Below are 15927 nucleotides of genomic sequence, written 5' to 3' on the forward strand. Positions count from 1 at the left end.
GGACACAGAAGTATCAGGCACATTATGTTTATTCCGGGACATTGAATAGGATCACCAATCATTGCTGTACTTTCACGGACACATCTAGAATGCTACAGAAATCGATCCATATTCAAGAGTCCACTAAACCCTGCTGGAACATTCTGACTATTTTCCTCTTGGCTGTTATATTCTTGCTACCTTTTACAGTTAAATAATCTTCTGGATTTTTGTAAAAGATTTTTCTATTGTTTTAAGAACTTTCCTTTTTCTAGAAAACAATGTTGCACACTTCATCGCACAAAATTCAAAGGCATAACCCATTACATATTTAGGTACAAGCTGTTTTGCAACGCTCTGGTCTTGTTAAAATGGAGGAAATAAACCAGTAGATACCATGACTCAGGACTTTAAATTCAAAGATGTTTTATCATATCCGCATTCATATTTATTACCAGGTATTATGTGGTAAAGTGGTGAACATGTCTTGGGACAGAATGGGGAATGTTGGCAGAAAGTGACCATGTCCTAATCAATATCATCCCGTCTGGCCCGAGTTAGGGGTTCTACATAATGGGATGGACAGTTAGAGACATCAATCAGGAATTATTCACCAGGGCCCTATATCCATACAGTTTGTAGGATTCACGAAGGCAGAACTTTGGGGTCAGAAGGAAAAGGAGGTACCACTGAAAGCTGTAGACTTCTGAATCAGACACAGTCAGTTATCTGTGAGGGAAATGGTACTCTGGCCCATAGGCTTGGGGCCAGGCAAAATCGGTATATCTGAGACATGAACTGAGATGTACAAACTCTGACAAGTGCTTGTAATCAGTTGAAATGTCAAGATGTATCAATTGACTCATTTATTCATCTGTAGGGCAGACTCGGGCAGAAACTTAATAAAAAAATGTTGTTCCTACACCAGAAGGGTTAAATCAGGTGGCAGTTGTGGAAACGGGCAAGCAACTAATATTACTGATAATTGAATGACCTGGTTGATCTTTGCAAAGTCAGGGTGATCTAAAACTATTCCCAATCAGACTATTTGCTGAGATTGAAGCTTGCATGGTGTGTTGATCTAATCCCGACAGGAACCCGGATTGTTTGTCCAGATGGGATGCAGTGGCACAGGCAGATCTTGTAGCAAGTAGAAGGCATGAATATGACACCTCCACATCATTTCTGCTGATGAGCCTGGAGCAACAGCAATACATCACCCAGCTCACCTCTGACCAGCTTCACTGAATGGCTGACCACTGCACAGGGTAAAGGGTCATCCAAGGACAATGATTGTTGCCAGCTTGCTCCATCTTGCTTATATAACTAGGACCTCTGTTTCCTCACAATATATGCTGATTTTGCATCCTTGAAAGACCATCCTTGACCAGCAAACCTCAGACTGAGATGGCATATTGATGGACAAGATTATCATTCGATGTACATTTACATCTCTAAAGGACAAATTATAAATGTAACTTCAAATCTGACATCATAAGCACATACTGAACTACTTTTGTACTAGTATATATTCAAGGTTAAATTCATTACTTCTATATTGGTATCTCCACTCCAATTCCACTTTTGTCAACCCAACAATCTCACTCAGCCTCCATCATAATCCATTAGTGTAAAATATATTCAGTATTTTTAATCCCAGCCTATACCGTCTAAACAACAAAGCTAGATTTTGAACCAGATTGTTGTCATCAATGCATGAGAGAGCTGTCAAATGTGTAATCCTTATATTTAAAAGAGTTCTTCGTGTTTTCAGTCATACAAATGATGGCATCACAATAAGGCTTACTGTAGTAGAGTCTGATTCCATCTGTATTAAAAAATGTCTGTGAAAGGAATATAGAGTGTAAGTAATTGATGAAAGTTCCGCGATATACTGATATAAATACAAATCATGATGTCACAACAAACTTGCAATGATCATTTGCACAAAACGTTTTACAAGTTATCTGTAACACTTTGTTGTTCTTTGAGTGTATACTCAATAAATGTATCTCTTTTTCTTAATCTACTTTATTTCTCTATATCACAAAAATACAGGAGTCAGCATGTTGCACAGTTAGATAACAAATTTGCTCTTTATAAAAAAATATACCCTGGTGGAAAGATACATTAACACTTTACTTGTCAAATATGAGACGAAGAGAATCCCAAGCAAATAGAAACTGTAGAAGCACAAGTTAGCATATATAGACACCAGTATATTGATTGCTGCCTGCGACTATTATAACCACTGCCTTGCTCACTTCAGATCCAAGGGAGGACGAAAAGTTGTTTCTGTAAACACAGTGACCGGGGCTCACAGACTTGTCCATAATGTTGACTTATTCAGGCTAATCTGAAACACGATAGCAATCTCAAGCTTTGTATCTCCACGGTTACGACAGCCTCACCAGAGACTTTATCCTGGAGTAAGGCTTCTCTATTAATCTTCCCCCATCATGCACCTCTGTCACCTTCAGCACCACTGTCAACACTTGAAATAAAAGTGCACAATTTTTCATCCTGTGATATCTTTATCTGTTAAAAAGTGTAGAATCTTTTGAACAATTGCCAGGAATTATGCTCAAATTTATGCACCCTGAATATTGATTTCATATACAAATGAAGTGTGAATGATTTTTCGGTGAGGAGTTTTCTTGAGCAATTACCATTTCCTGCAGCTGACATAGTAAATTGGTTTCTTCAATGAGAAGTGAGCAACTTGGCAGCTATATCCAGGCTACCTGAATAGGCCATCCATCCAGCCTATCAGCAGCCAACTACATGGTCGAGATCTGGCATCTCCTTGGTCACCAACCTTATCATGGCTGTTGTAAAGGTAGTCATATCAGACTGAATGCAGTCCAATCCTGGTATAGAAGCAGTCAGTCAAGTAGTAGGCTTGTTGACCTCTTTTCTCAGTAACATATGCTATATTTGGGATTACACTTTCTCAGTAAATGACAGATTCTTGTATTTTTGTTAGGTTGAGTCCCATTCGGGATTTGATCCCACAGTGTCAGAGTCAGGCACCTAATTGCCAGCAGACAAAGTCAGAGATATAACCAACTGAGCCACCACCGCAACCTTTAAATGAGATTCTTATAACAACAAATACTGCCAGTGTGTTTTACCTCACAGCCTCACCTAGTAGCAGGTTCCTACAATATCTATCATCTACTACAACAACAGTACATCCTCTTAAGATGGCATTAGCATGACTATTTCTATAGCAGCTATCTGAGGTCACTTAGCTCTGAAAGGATGCTACCAAGTCCAGTTCAAACAAACACCGAATTGATATACATATTCTTCCACAGACTGGTGGATGATGGAGATTGACTCTTGATTTCAAGCACAGCTAAACAGGTTTCCAACTCCAGCAGCTCCAGTCTTTTATGTCTACCTTTCAAAACTTCTGAAGCCCAATCAATCATCCTCTTTCTATGAAGATTTCAGAGTTGGTTTCTTTCAAAAGTTGCCCAATTATTTTTACATCATTCAAGACCACAGTAAAGGTATCAAAATGTTTTGAGGAAGACAAGTGAAGGACAGTTCCAAACTCAACAGTGACAAACCGCAAGTCTGACACATGTCCCTACTGTGACTTGTATCAAATATTCCCTTCTTTTTTTTAGGTGAACAACTGACTAGCCTCTGCATGTGTTTGTGACAGGTTCTACAGATGGACAAACTAACTTATTTGTGGAGAACTGGCATCATCCCTATCTGATTCATAAAAACACTGTTTTGAGTCAATGTGCTTATAAACACCTGCTTATAATACAGTAAGAGCTGTACCATAGCCTTTGCTTTCTGAACAGTTTTCTGTTTGTAGAGAAATGGTTCTATGTACAACAAGACCTGATCAAAAGCTTTAAGTAAGCATGCAATTCCTCATGGTTTATCTGAACTAAAATTTCTCCAGCTATTCTAAAGGCGTTCCTTATTTCTGCTTCAATATAATCATGTTTTCATTGATGCCTGGAAATAAAACAACTGAAATTTAACCTTGTTTTTTTAGAACTATTAGTTGTATCAGCTTCTGTTGTGCCCGGTACTGAAAACACCTTTCAATAATGAGGCTATGAAAATAACAGATTGTATGTCCAGTATCAACAACACTGGCATGGGAGATCCGTGGGACTAACCTGTCTGACTGACAGCGTTATTCCCATCATAAATATTGATATTTCTCTGTGTAATTATTGTAATTCAGAGATTACCTTGCTATAAATTACCTGCCTGTAAGGCCTAACACTGGTTCATGCTGACGCACTAAATGCACCCAACATGGTGAATAATTTCCACATGATTCTCATACAAGATAACATAAATGATAAGACAGAATTTCATTATTGATCGATTTATCATTCTTATTGAAATACTGATTCTGGTTGCTATATCCTAAAAATACATGCACTGGCATTCTAGGTTCTGTCCCTTGAGGCAAGCCTCAAGCTATCCTAACATCTGAAGTGGAACACTTTTATGGATAGACAAATTCTTTGTTGCAGTAGTAGTTGTGAACGTTTGGTGTAGATCCTAACACTGTTATCAAGCAAATGATAAGGAAGTTATCATAACATCTGCACTTACAAACACAAAAGATAATGTGATAGTGAGATTTGCTTTGTGGTCATTAATACAGAGAAGGAAAATATCACTGACATTCTCCTCATGAAAACTATCCTCTTCCAAATTCTGGTTTGACAATGGTTTCCATCAAGCTATGCTGGCTGTAAGAGACAGCCTAGACTTGCACAAATCTCTAATGTAATAATTAATAGTTTAAATCATAATTTCTACAATTCACTGACTGTTACTGTACCCAGTTGCATGGATTGTTGATAATAATATCATGCACTCTTTTGTTCAGTGCAGACTCAATTAATATAGCTTGAATATTTTGAGTGCAGCATGTAACACAAATCAAGGAAACTATACCTATGGATTTTATCTTGAGAAAACTATCCTTCACTTATTTTCCTTGAGAAGATTTAACAATACAGAGATATACAACTGAGTGAGTGAGTTAGTTTTTACGCCTCTTTTAGCAATATTCCAGCAATATCACGGCTTCACACTTTGTGCCCATGTGGTGAATCGAACCCGGGTTTTCGGCATGACGAGCGAACGCCTTAACCACTAGGCTACCACACCACCCCAGAGATATACAAATGATGAGTAGAGAGGAAAATGAGAAGACTTTCTTATCACTTGAATTCAGATCTTAAACAAATTAGATACTACATTATATATAATTTTCTTAAATAGGACAGACAGTAAGATTATTATTGGAGCATTAACCTTCAAATCAAAACACAGGGCAAGACAAATAGTATACTTTATGCGTGAAGGATCCGTAACCACTGACAGTCAGTAGTTCCTGAATCATGTGCTGGCCAGGCACACCACGCATATCACTTGTTTATAATGTAATCAGTGTACATGAACTAGCAGGGCAGCTTCCTGTTTCAAGGAGTCATCCATCAAAACAAGACTTAAGGCGATATATTCCAGATTGGTAACAGCACATACGTATTCAGGCAAATCTCTTCAGCAATCTGGACCAATACTTGCATTATATAATTCCATCATCCGTTTGAAATAAACTAGGCTTAATGCTTCTTGGAATAATCCTATAATATATTATGGCATGCTAGCTTAACATGCAAGGTCAGCCTTAAGTAAGTTGTCACTGTTCTGCAACTTTGGGATTCAAACACATGACCAAGAGATATTGTTAGGTAAGGGAGGCAACCCTTCACAGCAATACCACTGGGTCACCAGTGTAAAAGTAAATTATAACACCTACCCGAGATTTTCCTAGCAGCCACAGAAACATGAAGACAACGGATGACCAGCATGACTTCATCCGTTCTCCCACCGTTCGACAACATGGCATGGTGATTTAAGGAGGCCTGCAAGAACAATATCAAATGTTATGGGGGGTGAGAAAATGAGGGGGAGGGGTGGGGGCATGTGGTTCAAAGTTCAAAGTGGATGGATGGACAGACTTAGTTCCTTGGTATAACTATATATCCCCAACCTTTTATAGGTGTTTTCATGCACTTTATAGAAATTTACAAACTGGTGGAGATCAAAGCAATGAGTTGACACTGACTGAGGACCAAATAATCAAAGGATTGGTACCAGCATATTATGTCCATAGGATGTTGTCAAGAGATGCTCCCTGCTTAACTGTCGTTCTTTCAATTTTTCCATGAGTGATACCTTGAACACATATGGACACTTTGGGTACAAGAAAGGTTTTGTTAAGCAAATCTAACTTCAACATTGATTACATTTATATTTGTGCAAATAGAATAGATTACAGTCCTCTGCTGAATATATTTTTGACTGACAAAAAACTGTAGTCAGATGATCTGGTCAAATACACCAGTAAAAGTAGTGACATCTCCACCACATATGAACAGTTTGGTGGGATAGGAAAGTTTTTTCTAAAACAAACCCAACTTCAATATTGATTACATTTTGACATGCTATTACAGAATCTACTATATATCAGAGTCCTAACAATGTAAAATAGTTTTAGACTGACAGAAAATCAACGGAGGTCAGATGATGGGGTATAAACAATAGTAAAAGAAAGCATCTACATACGTGCACTATAATTACACTATAATAAACCTGGTACCCTTGAAGATCCCATTTAGAATTGGTATTCAGTAACCCATGCCTGTCGTAAGAGGTGACTAACAGGATTGGGTGGTCAGGCTCGCTGACTTGGTTGATATATGTCATTGTATCCTAATTGCGTAGATCGATGCTCATGCTGTTGATCACTGGACTGTCTGTTCCACACTCGATTATTTACAGAGTGCTGCCATATAGCTGGAATATTGCTGAGTGCAGCATAAAATTAAACTCACTCACTCACACTATCATATTTGCATCATGCCAATATAGTTCTCAATGTTAGGTCAATATTTCCACTGGTGTAGTTCACATAAGCTGCCTCTTGGTGAATACATATCACTAGTAAGTTATTTAACAAGCATGAAATTCTCATATCACCAACCAATTGAGAGCAAGAATTGAGCCCCTGAACACAAGGGCTGCCTGGGACACGTCCTGTAGAATCAGTGACACTAAATCAGAAACTGATTAATACGCTGCTGGATGACTGGTTTCTCTTGTGTCTCTGCAAGGTGGCGTTACCATGACAAGATCATTGAGACAGGTGGTTGTTATCGAATACGCTTACATTTTCCATTTGTTTCAGTGGACTTTAAAAACATTTGCAATATCCAAAATATTTTAAAATCCCATAAAAGTCTGCAGTGACCACATGACTAATAAAATTAAAATGTCAAGTAGAAAATATAAATTGTTAATAAGGCAAAATGAATCCTTGATTGGGATGTTCTCAACCTGCAAAATGTTTTTACTAATCCCAACCTTGTTAATGGTACCAGTCCAATGTTGAATGGATATCTGCATGTGACACAACATATTCAGTCTTTGAACTTGGGAAACAAACCTGACAACATCCCTGACAATTTGAAATGAGGGCAAAAAATAAGTTTGAACAATACAAACATCCAATCTCTGCAAAGGACAGACAAAATGATGAACAAAGGTCCAAGGTTGCATCATGTAGGTAGTAGAAGTGGCATCCAGACGACTATTTCGACCAATCAGTGCAAGAATTCGGTCATAACATTTTGTAGTACATGTAGACAAAAACATAGTAAAATACACGAACTGAAGATTTGTCATCTTAGGCTGACAGAGAGTGGTAAAGTGGAAGCCCCTGGTCAACAATAAAGTTCCATATAAACATACCAGGTAGAATGAACATGTCACTGCAGATGTTAATATTTAAATGGGCATTTTGCTTGCAGTAATAAGCTGGCTGGAGGTAGTTCTATCCCTGACATCACAAGAATTGCAGCTGCTCCAAGAGAATGATGCCACCTCACTTACAAGAAATAAAAAGGAAGTATATTTGCGGAACACTCTACTACACACTTGTGAATCCAGTGACCTTGCACTAAGGATTTTCACATTTCATTGCCAGTGCACATGCTTTCTCACATGTAATCAACAAACTAATCCTCTAAACCCCCAAAACTAACAAGTGCCAAAATATCCACAACATAAGACATCCCTTAGAATGTATACATCCATGCATTAAATACCTTGTGCTGTGAGCCACTGGGTAACCCTCCATCGAAATGTGTATGAGTTTTTAAGCAGCACAAGTGGTATATCAATCAGTTAGCCAGGTATTTTTGACATTAGGTGGGAACCGTATGCCCCTCCCTATCGGCAAGCACAGCCCACCTGATGGGGCTTACAGTGTGATGCTTTCTGACACGCGACTACACACTTTACATTGCTTAATTTCACATACACTGAACACCAATGTCAGAGCCCAGGGAGACTATTCTTAGAAAGTAGGTTTGCTTACTTCTCCTCATCAAACAGTGGCACCAAGCCTGCAAGGAAAATCTGCATGGAATTATCTCTTATTTGTCTACTACATTTTTTGGACCATTGTTTATTTTCTACATGCTTCATGAATGTCCCTGTTTATTCGTCATGTAAACTTACTGCTTTTTCAACAAAAGTGCTGCATCAACAGTTTCATGTTTGGTTTTGTGTTTTATCAAAAAGGGTATTAGAATTTCAATTCTTTACAGAAAATATATCAGATCCTGTTCTAATCAACTGAATTATCAAATATTAATGTAAACAACATCAATGCGTATAACTTACATTGAATGTAGTATCTCTCATATTTTGTCAGATTTAAACACAGCCAATTTTTGCATTTCCGTTGATCCTCGAGAGTGTAGTGAGTGATCTCCTTACCACAATCTAAACTTGTCAACGCTCACCTACATCCATATATAATCCAGATTGTGATTAAAATAGGTCAAAGTAAATTGGGATTCACTAACTTTGAGAGAATGTTCCACAATCATGTGTATTTTATGGGGTAGACCTTTACATGATGTAAAAGTGCTTACATTCCATTCCCAAGCATGTACATAGTAGGTGAGTGAGACGGGTTTAATGGCGCTATGAACAGTATTTCAGTTATATCATTGCATGTAAAAATGTGAGAGGAAAACCTCAACTGATGCATGACTCGTTTATAACTTTGGTGAAACCACAGAGTATATGTACAGGAATGGCGCTGACAAGAAACAATCATGGTGAACCAGGTTACACTTAGACAAACAGCCCGAGTGGCCCTAGGTAAATGTATAAATGTTGTTTAACATTGTAGTCAGGAATACTCTATCTTTATCACAGTAGCCTGCTCAATAATGAAGTCTGGACCAGGCAAAACAATTAATAAAAAACAGATCTTCACTATCAACACTGACCCACATCCAAAGTGCGATCAGCAATGGGATGGACCAAATTGAACCCAAGTCCTCACAAAGATCCTACGCATCTAAAATACAGCACATATGCATTTCAGGTAAACATGTGTGCACACCTGTAACGATGTTATTTTGCTACCTTACTTCTGCAGCCTGGTTACATAGCTGCACTATCATCACAATCAAGGGAACAGAGCCTCAAACACAACATCATCCTGACATTTGAGTCAGAGAAAATGATGTTCTCTGCCATGTTTATTATGATTTTCGTCTTGCATAATGTATGCTCTCAAATGAACAAAACACTAGCCATGAAACTATCTATACTCCATTTGCATGTAAAAGACCATGCAGACCTGCCAACTTGTACAATTCTTTTATAACATGCATCTCAAAATGTACTGAAGTTTTGCTTGAAATATAACAGTCACAAACTAACGGAACCAAACTATTGCTCCAATAAAACTCTTGTAACAGCGGTACTCAGATCCTCTCGAAGACAAGGGAGTAATTGTAGGCCCCACTTTTATTTCCATATTGTCAGAGGCAAAGGTTTGACATACAAAAAACCAAAGAAACACAGTTAAAATATGTTTTATCGGCTTGCCTTGAATAATATCACATGGAAAGAACAATGTCTGAAGGTATAGAGATGAGAAACAAACCAATGATGAGTTGTCCTGCCACATGCAAATGAGTAATGTCACAGAGAGATTCAGAGGCAGCTTCACAAGGCAAGTGGAGAGAATGTCCACCTTGTGAATTCATGCAGGTCTGACAGTCATTGAGGCCACTAAACATTGAAAAATTATCTTAGTAATGGCATTCCATATCTTTGAAAGGTTGGTTGGTTGGTTTGTTGGTTAACACCACACTCAGCAATATTCCAGGTATATGGCGGTGGTCAGTAAATCATCGAAAATGGACCAAACAATCCAGTGATCAACATCATGAGCACTGATCTACGCAATTGGGATACGATGACACGTGTCAACCAAGTCAGTAAGTCTGACCACCTGATTCCGGAAGGATGAACTGGAGGATTGAATCAGTAGAATCAAAGTTCTGTTTCAGTGTTTGGTGGATAAAATTGGGTTCTTTTAACCTTGTCCTGAGTAAGATACAGCTGCCTGACTCTAGTAACATGCATTTTGGAGTGTCTTGTTTAGGTGTATTGCCTCTCTTTGGACAATTTCTTTCCAAAATGGTAAAACTCACATTTTATTAATTATGCATTATTCAAATACCCATCCTTTGTACTGATTGTAGTCCTTGTTCCACCCAAGGTCATAACTCCATCATCTCCACAGTGACTGCCTTCAAGAACACACAATGTTAAGCAATGTCACCTCCATGCCTACAGACATGTCCTGATACCAGGAAGAAGGAAAAGTGACTCGTCCTTGAAGGGGACCCTTCTCTACCACAAGTGTTGTCTGCACCCCTGATGACACGGACACTGATGATCTGTTGAACGATGGGCCATCTGGGTGGATGCTTCACATGGATGTGAAGATATCACTGGGCAGTCCTTTCACAAATGCCTGTGTTGTTCCTGGTGTTGCTGAGTGGTTTATGTGTGATGTCACACTGTCCCATCATCATATATTGTCACTTTTGTGTAACTGGGTGTAAACAAAATGTATGATATCGCTTTCTTGAGACTCTAAAGATTGCTCAGAGTGGAAATGATATTAGATTAAATCCACTTCAATGGAAAACATCTGAAACAGTTTCTCCTGAACAGACATTATTTTGTGCTAAAAACACACACACACAACATTTGGTGGTCATATTTTGCGGACATTATTCATAGACAGTTTCCTGGCTCAATTCCAAAAATGTATGTACAGGTTTGTAAGTGAAAAATGTCACAATGACATTTGCCTTTGAGCACGTATCCAGCCATCAGTGTTTCCTCAAACCCATAGGGATATCGAGCATCAAATGTCTAACAAATTATTGATTTGTCCTCACTCTTATTGTGACAGGAAAACACTTCTTATGCTTTTGAAAGTGAGTGAACACTACAGACAAATAAGTTTTTAAAAACAAAGATTATAATGTCATCTTGGCTGAAGTTGAAATCCCCATAAATTACTAGACTTGTAACCTCTTCTAACGTTTGCCTTGTCTCGTGTCAGATTATCACTACCTGCTCCTACTATTATCACATGACTAGTACAGTACTCATCAGCATCACTAACAAAATCATACAGATCCTAGTTTCAAACCAATAAGTCTCCATAAGGCCACCAAACTCTATGTCAGAGTCTTCGATCAGTACACAGACTGTCCCAAGCAGCTGTGAATCCATTTGGTCATCATAATAGTCAGTCAGCATATCTTCATAGCTGTTTGCTGTGCACAGGTTCTGGGATCTCTGCGTCTGGAGACGATTTCATGAAATCATCAAACAGGCTATCGTCTGGTGTCCCATCCATCCCAATAGCTATGCCGCCATAAGGAAGTGAAGTTAAGTGAAATTGGGTTTAGCGTCGTGCTTGAGAATATTTTGCTCATGCATGCGTGTGTATGTGTATGTGTGGCTGCTTGTACTAGCCCAGACTTAAGCTGGTTTTATAGTGCTAGCCCACTGAGATACCATGCCGCAGTGAAGCATGAATACCCCACTCAGACACATCATACTGACTCTGAGCCGACCAGTCCTTGTTGTACCCATTAATGCTGAGTGCCAGGGGACCAACAAGTACCATATTTTAACGTCTTTTGGTATACGCAGCCGGGGATCGAACCCGCGACCTTTGGCTCTCCGGGCGGACGCTCTAACCACTACACCACGGAGGCGGTAATATGTCTCCATAAGGCCACCAAACTCTATGTCATAGTCTTCGATCAGTACAAAGACTGTCCCAAGCAGCTGAATCCATTTGGTCATCATAATAGTCAGTCAGCATATCTTCATAGCTGTTTGCTGTGCACAGGTTCTGGGATCTCTCGTCTGGAGACGATTTTATGAAATCATCAAACAGGCTATCGTCTGGTGACCCATCCATCCCAATAGCTATGCCGCCATAAGGAAACTTTGTCCATCCATGCAGCCTTCACCTCTTCAGCAACCATTGGTAGCAGGGTCCTTCTTTCCCTAGTTGTTGATGTTTGTGAAGTTGTGGGTACCATTGACCATCCAATTGTTCCAGTTGTTACTCACACTGGCCTTGAACATTTGTGACACACATTCAATGGCTGCACATCTCTCCTCTGGGGAACTTGTCCTTGTAGTATCATCTTACATTTCAAAGATGATCATGGGATTTCATCGTAACTGATGATCTGGCCAATGTCACATTGTATACATGCTTTCGTTCATGCACCACAAACTGATGAAAGAAGGATAAATTAGTTTCTACTTCAGCTGGATATTCTTATGCTATGTGAGACTTCTGCCTCCCTGCCAAGTGATGATTGAAATGAAATATTTAGTGATGTAGGTTCAAATATATAATTATGCACAAGGAATTCAGACACCAATGGTTATTATGTAGAAAAGAAAAGTCTGTTTGAACAGTCATTTTGGATGAAATGTGATTGCTGAATAGCATCATTGCCAGGGTTGCTATTGATTGGTTGCAAGTGCAACCTGAAAGTGAGACGGATGGGAAATAAATGTGAAATCTTCTACCCTGCACATAAGGTGTCCCTACGTCTCTCAACCCTCTCATTTCAGGTACTTATTTATAAATTGACTTGTACATGGCAAAAACCCTGAGCAATTGATTTATTGGCTGTGACTTAGATGCCAAGTATATTTATATTATCTTCATCCTCCATTTGCCCTGTCTCACCTGATTGAATCTGAATCAAGCAAGAAAAAGAATTTGCCATATAATCTATTAAACTTGTGATGGATTAACAAAATGTGCTATCAGTATAATGGCAAACAGAAATGCCACTTTGACACAAGATTAGTTGTGGTAGGTGTGTTCACCCACAAACCTTTAAATTCAGACAGCATTTATTAATTTACAGGAATAATTACATGACAATACCAATAGAACTGGTCTACAGCCACCCATGCTTGTCATAAGATGCAACACAACAGGGTTGGGTGGTCAGGCTCGCTGACTTGGTTGATATATGTCATCGTATCCCATTTGTGTAGATCCATGTTCATGATGTTGATCACTGGATTGTCTGGTCTAGACTCAATTATTTACAGACTGCAGCCATATAGCTGGAATATTGCTGAAAGTGGCGTAAAACAACAAACCTTACAATTGTGTAGATTGATATTCATGATGTTGATCACTGGATTATCTAGTCTAGACTCTAATATTTACAGGCTACTGCTATATAGCTGGAATATTGTTGGGTATGGCATTAAACAGCAAACATACAAACAAAATTACATGAGAAAATAAACATATGCACCTGCTTGTATGTATCAAAACAAACCTGTATCAGCATCTGCATTGACAAATACCCATACAAAAACATTCAACTTATCTCGGGACAATTTGTGCTATGCCAACCACTGACAAAACAGAACAAAGCTATCAACACCATGAAATCAAAAGCCTCATCTCTAAACAAACTGTGTATCTCCAACAGTGAGAGCAAACTTAGGGAGGAAAAGAAATGGATACAAGAACCGACTAAGACAGATCTTCAGTGTGCTTTAGGGGAGGATGAGTGTATCTATTTCCAAATCTGCCTCCCTAACCAATTCTCTCAGATGTGAGTGAGTGGGAGTTGGAGGGTGGAAGATGAGAAATCAACATAGCATAAATCTCCTGTAACCACCGACAGCTGTCGTCACTTCTCGTTGATTATTGTACATGACTTTACGGGCTATCCCAGCAATGGACTACCAGTTAATAACACTACATCACATTAGCAAGTCTTCAGCCTTTCTCCATAACTAAAACACAGACTCCGACTCAGCCAGCCACCGGAATCCTCTTTAACTTGGATCATAAGGTATACTACCACTGCTGGGACATACCTCATACAAGTACAGCACTGAGTGTTGAAGGGGGTGGGGTGGGGGGTGGGGTGTGGGGTGTGGGTGTGTGTGTGTGTGTGTGTGTCCATGTGACCCATTCTCTTTAATTCAGCAGTTTAAATTCAAATACATTGTCTAGATATGATATCAAAGTTTCAATTTAAGTAAAGGAAAACTGTCAGTCCCAAACTGGAGCCATTGTAACTCTTGGATATATTACTGGAACAAGTTACAAACTTTGGGCCAAAACCAGTCTAAATATTGATATTTGGCATGTTCGTGGCTTCGAAATGAAAGGTTTACAGGGAATATCTTTTGACGTGATATGTAATTGATTTCCAAAGAACAATAAAAGAAACTTGCAGCAAGTAGCAACATAGGGTTCCAAGCTAACAACAAATCACAAAATAAAAGACATGAATCTTTATTCCTAGACATCAAGAGTGACTACTTTCTGGCTAATGCAGTGACAGTTAAGGTCTACATAAACATTACATAAATTTTCAGGAGTTCTAAACTTGAACATCTTTGAAAGAATTACTGCAGAAAGGTGTATACAAATGTAAATATACTGAGTCAAAAAAGAAACTTCACATTCTTTCTTCAGGGCACTATAAAAGAACAAGAGATGGTAAGATGGTGAAATTGTTATTATTGCATTGCTGAGATCTGTGTGATGGACTCGATACACTGACAGTGCCATAATCAGTTCCATTAGGCTACACCGCCGTTCCAAGACATGGGTATACAGAATGTCAAGTCACAAGAATAAAAATGCGAAATTTCTCAGTTCAATATCGTGTATGGCTCGCCCCACGCATTCACCACTGCCAAACACCGTCTCCTCATCGACTGCCTGATGCTTGTGAACACGTGGTTGGGGATTCTGCGCCATTGCTCTTGCAAGGCAGCGCCAAGTTCCTGCAAATTCTGAGGGTGGTTCCTAAGACCACGAAGCCTCCTCCCAAGTGCATCCCAAACGTGCTCTATTGGATTAAGGTCAGGGGACCTCGATGGCCAGTCCATGACGTTGATTCCAGCATTTTGAAGGAAATTTCGTGTCAACATCGCGGTATGCGGCCGAGCATTATCATGCTGGAACTGTAGACCTGGGCCATGAGCCCCGAATCTGTCGACTTCCTGTACACAACATTGGGCATACCGTTCAGGACGTCGTCTCCAGACTCTATGCCTGCCGTCCGCGAATCTGAGGGTAAACCTGGATTCATCGCTAAAGACGACTCGATTCCAGTCTCTCTGGGTCCATCGGAGGTGACGTTGGGCCCACAGCAGACGTTGACGTTGATGAAACGGCGTCAATATTGGCCCACGATATGGACGTCGAGAATGGAGATTGGCAGCACGCAACCGATTTCGAATGGTCTGTGAGGACAGTCGACCTCTAAACATCTCAGCCCTGGTTCGTGTAGCTGGCAGAAATCTGTCACGTAGGTGACGTGGGACGATTTGACGGTCTTCTGCTGTTCGTGACGCCACACGTGGACGACCCGACCTTGGGCGATCAGAAGTGGTGCCAGTTTGTTGTAGAGCGACCTTCGCAAGTCATACACAGTACGGCGGCTGCATCCCATTGCTCTTGCGACGTCAATAACTGAT

The 15927-nt window shown here is 39.6% G+C and overlaps 1 protein-coding gene across 1 annotated transcript in view; it reads right to left on the bottom strand.

Annotated features, from left to right (window-relative positions):
- The window catches only part of LOC124253949 (tensin-1-like), a 253052-nt gene extending 247150 nt beyond the window's left edge, over positions 1–5902 (bottom strand). The window contains 1 exon segment of the mRNA XM_046687798.1: positions 5798–5902. Within this exon segment, the coding sequence (XP_046543754.1) occupies positions 5798–5887 (90 nt within the window). The 5' untranslated portion in view covers positions 5888–5902.
- Between the last annotated feature and the right edge of the window lie 10025 nt (positions 5903–15927).

Source organism: Haliotis rubra, unplaced genomic scaffold, assembly GCF_003918875.1.
Source record: "Haliotis rubra isolate DU_JTF1 unplaced genomic scaffold, ASM391887v1 Scf56, whole genome shotgun sequence".
In the NCBI taxonomy this organism is placed as follows: Eukaryota; Metazoa; Mollusca; class Gastropoda; order Lepetellida; family Haliotidae; genus Haliotis; species Haliotis rubra.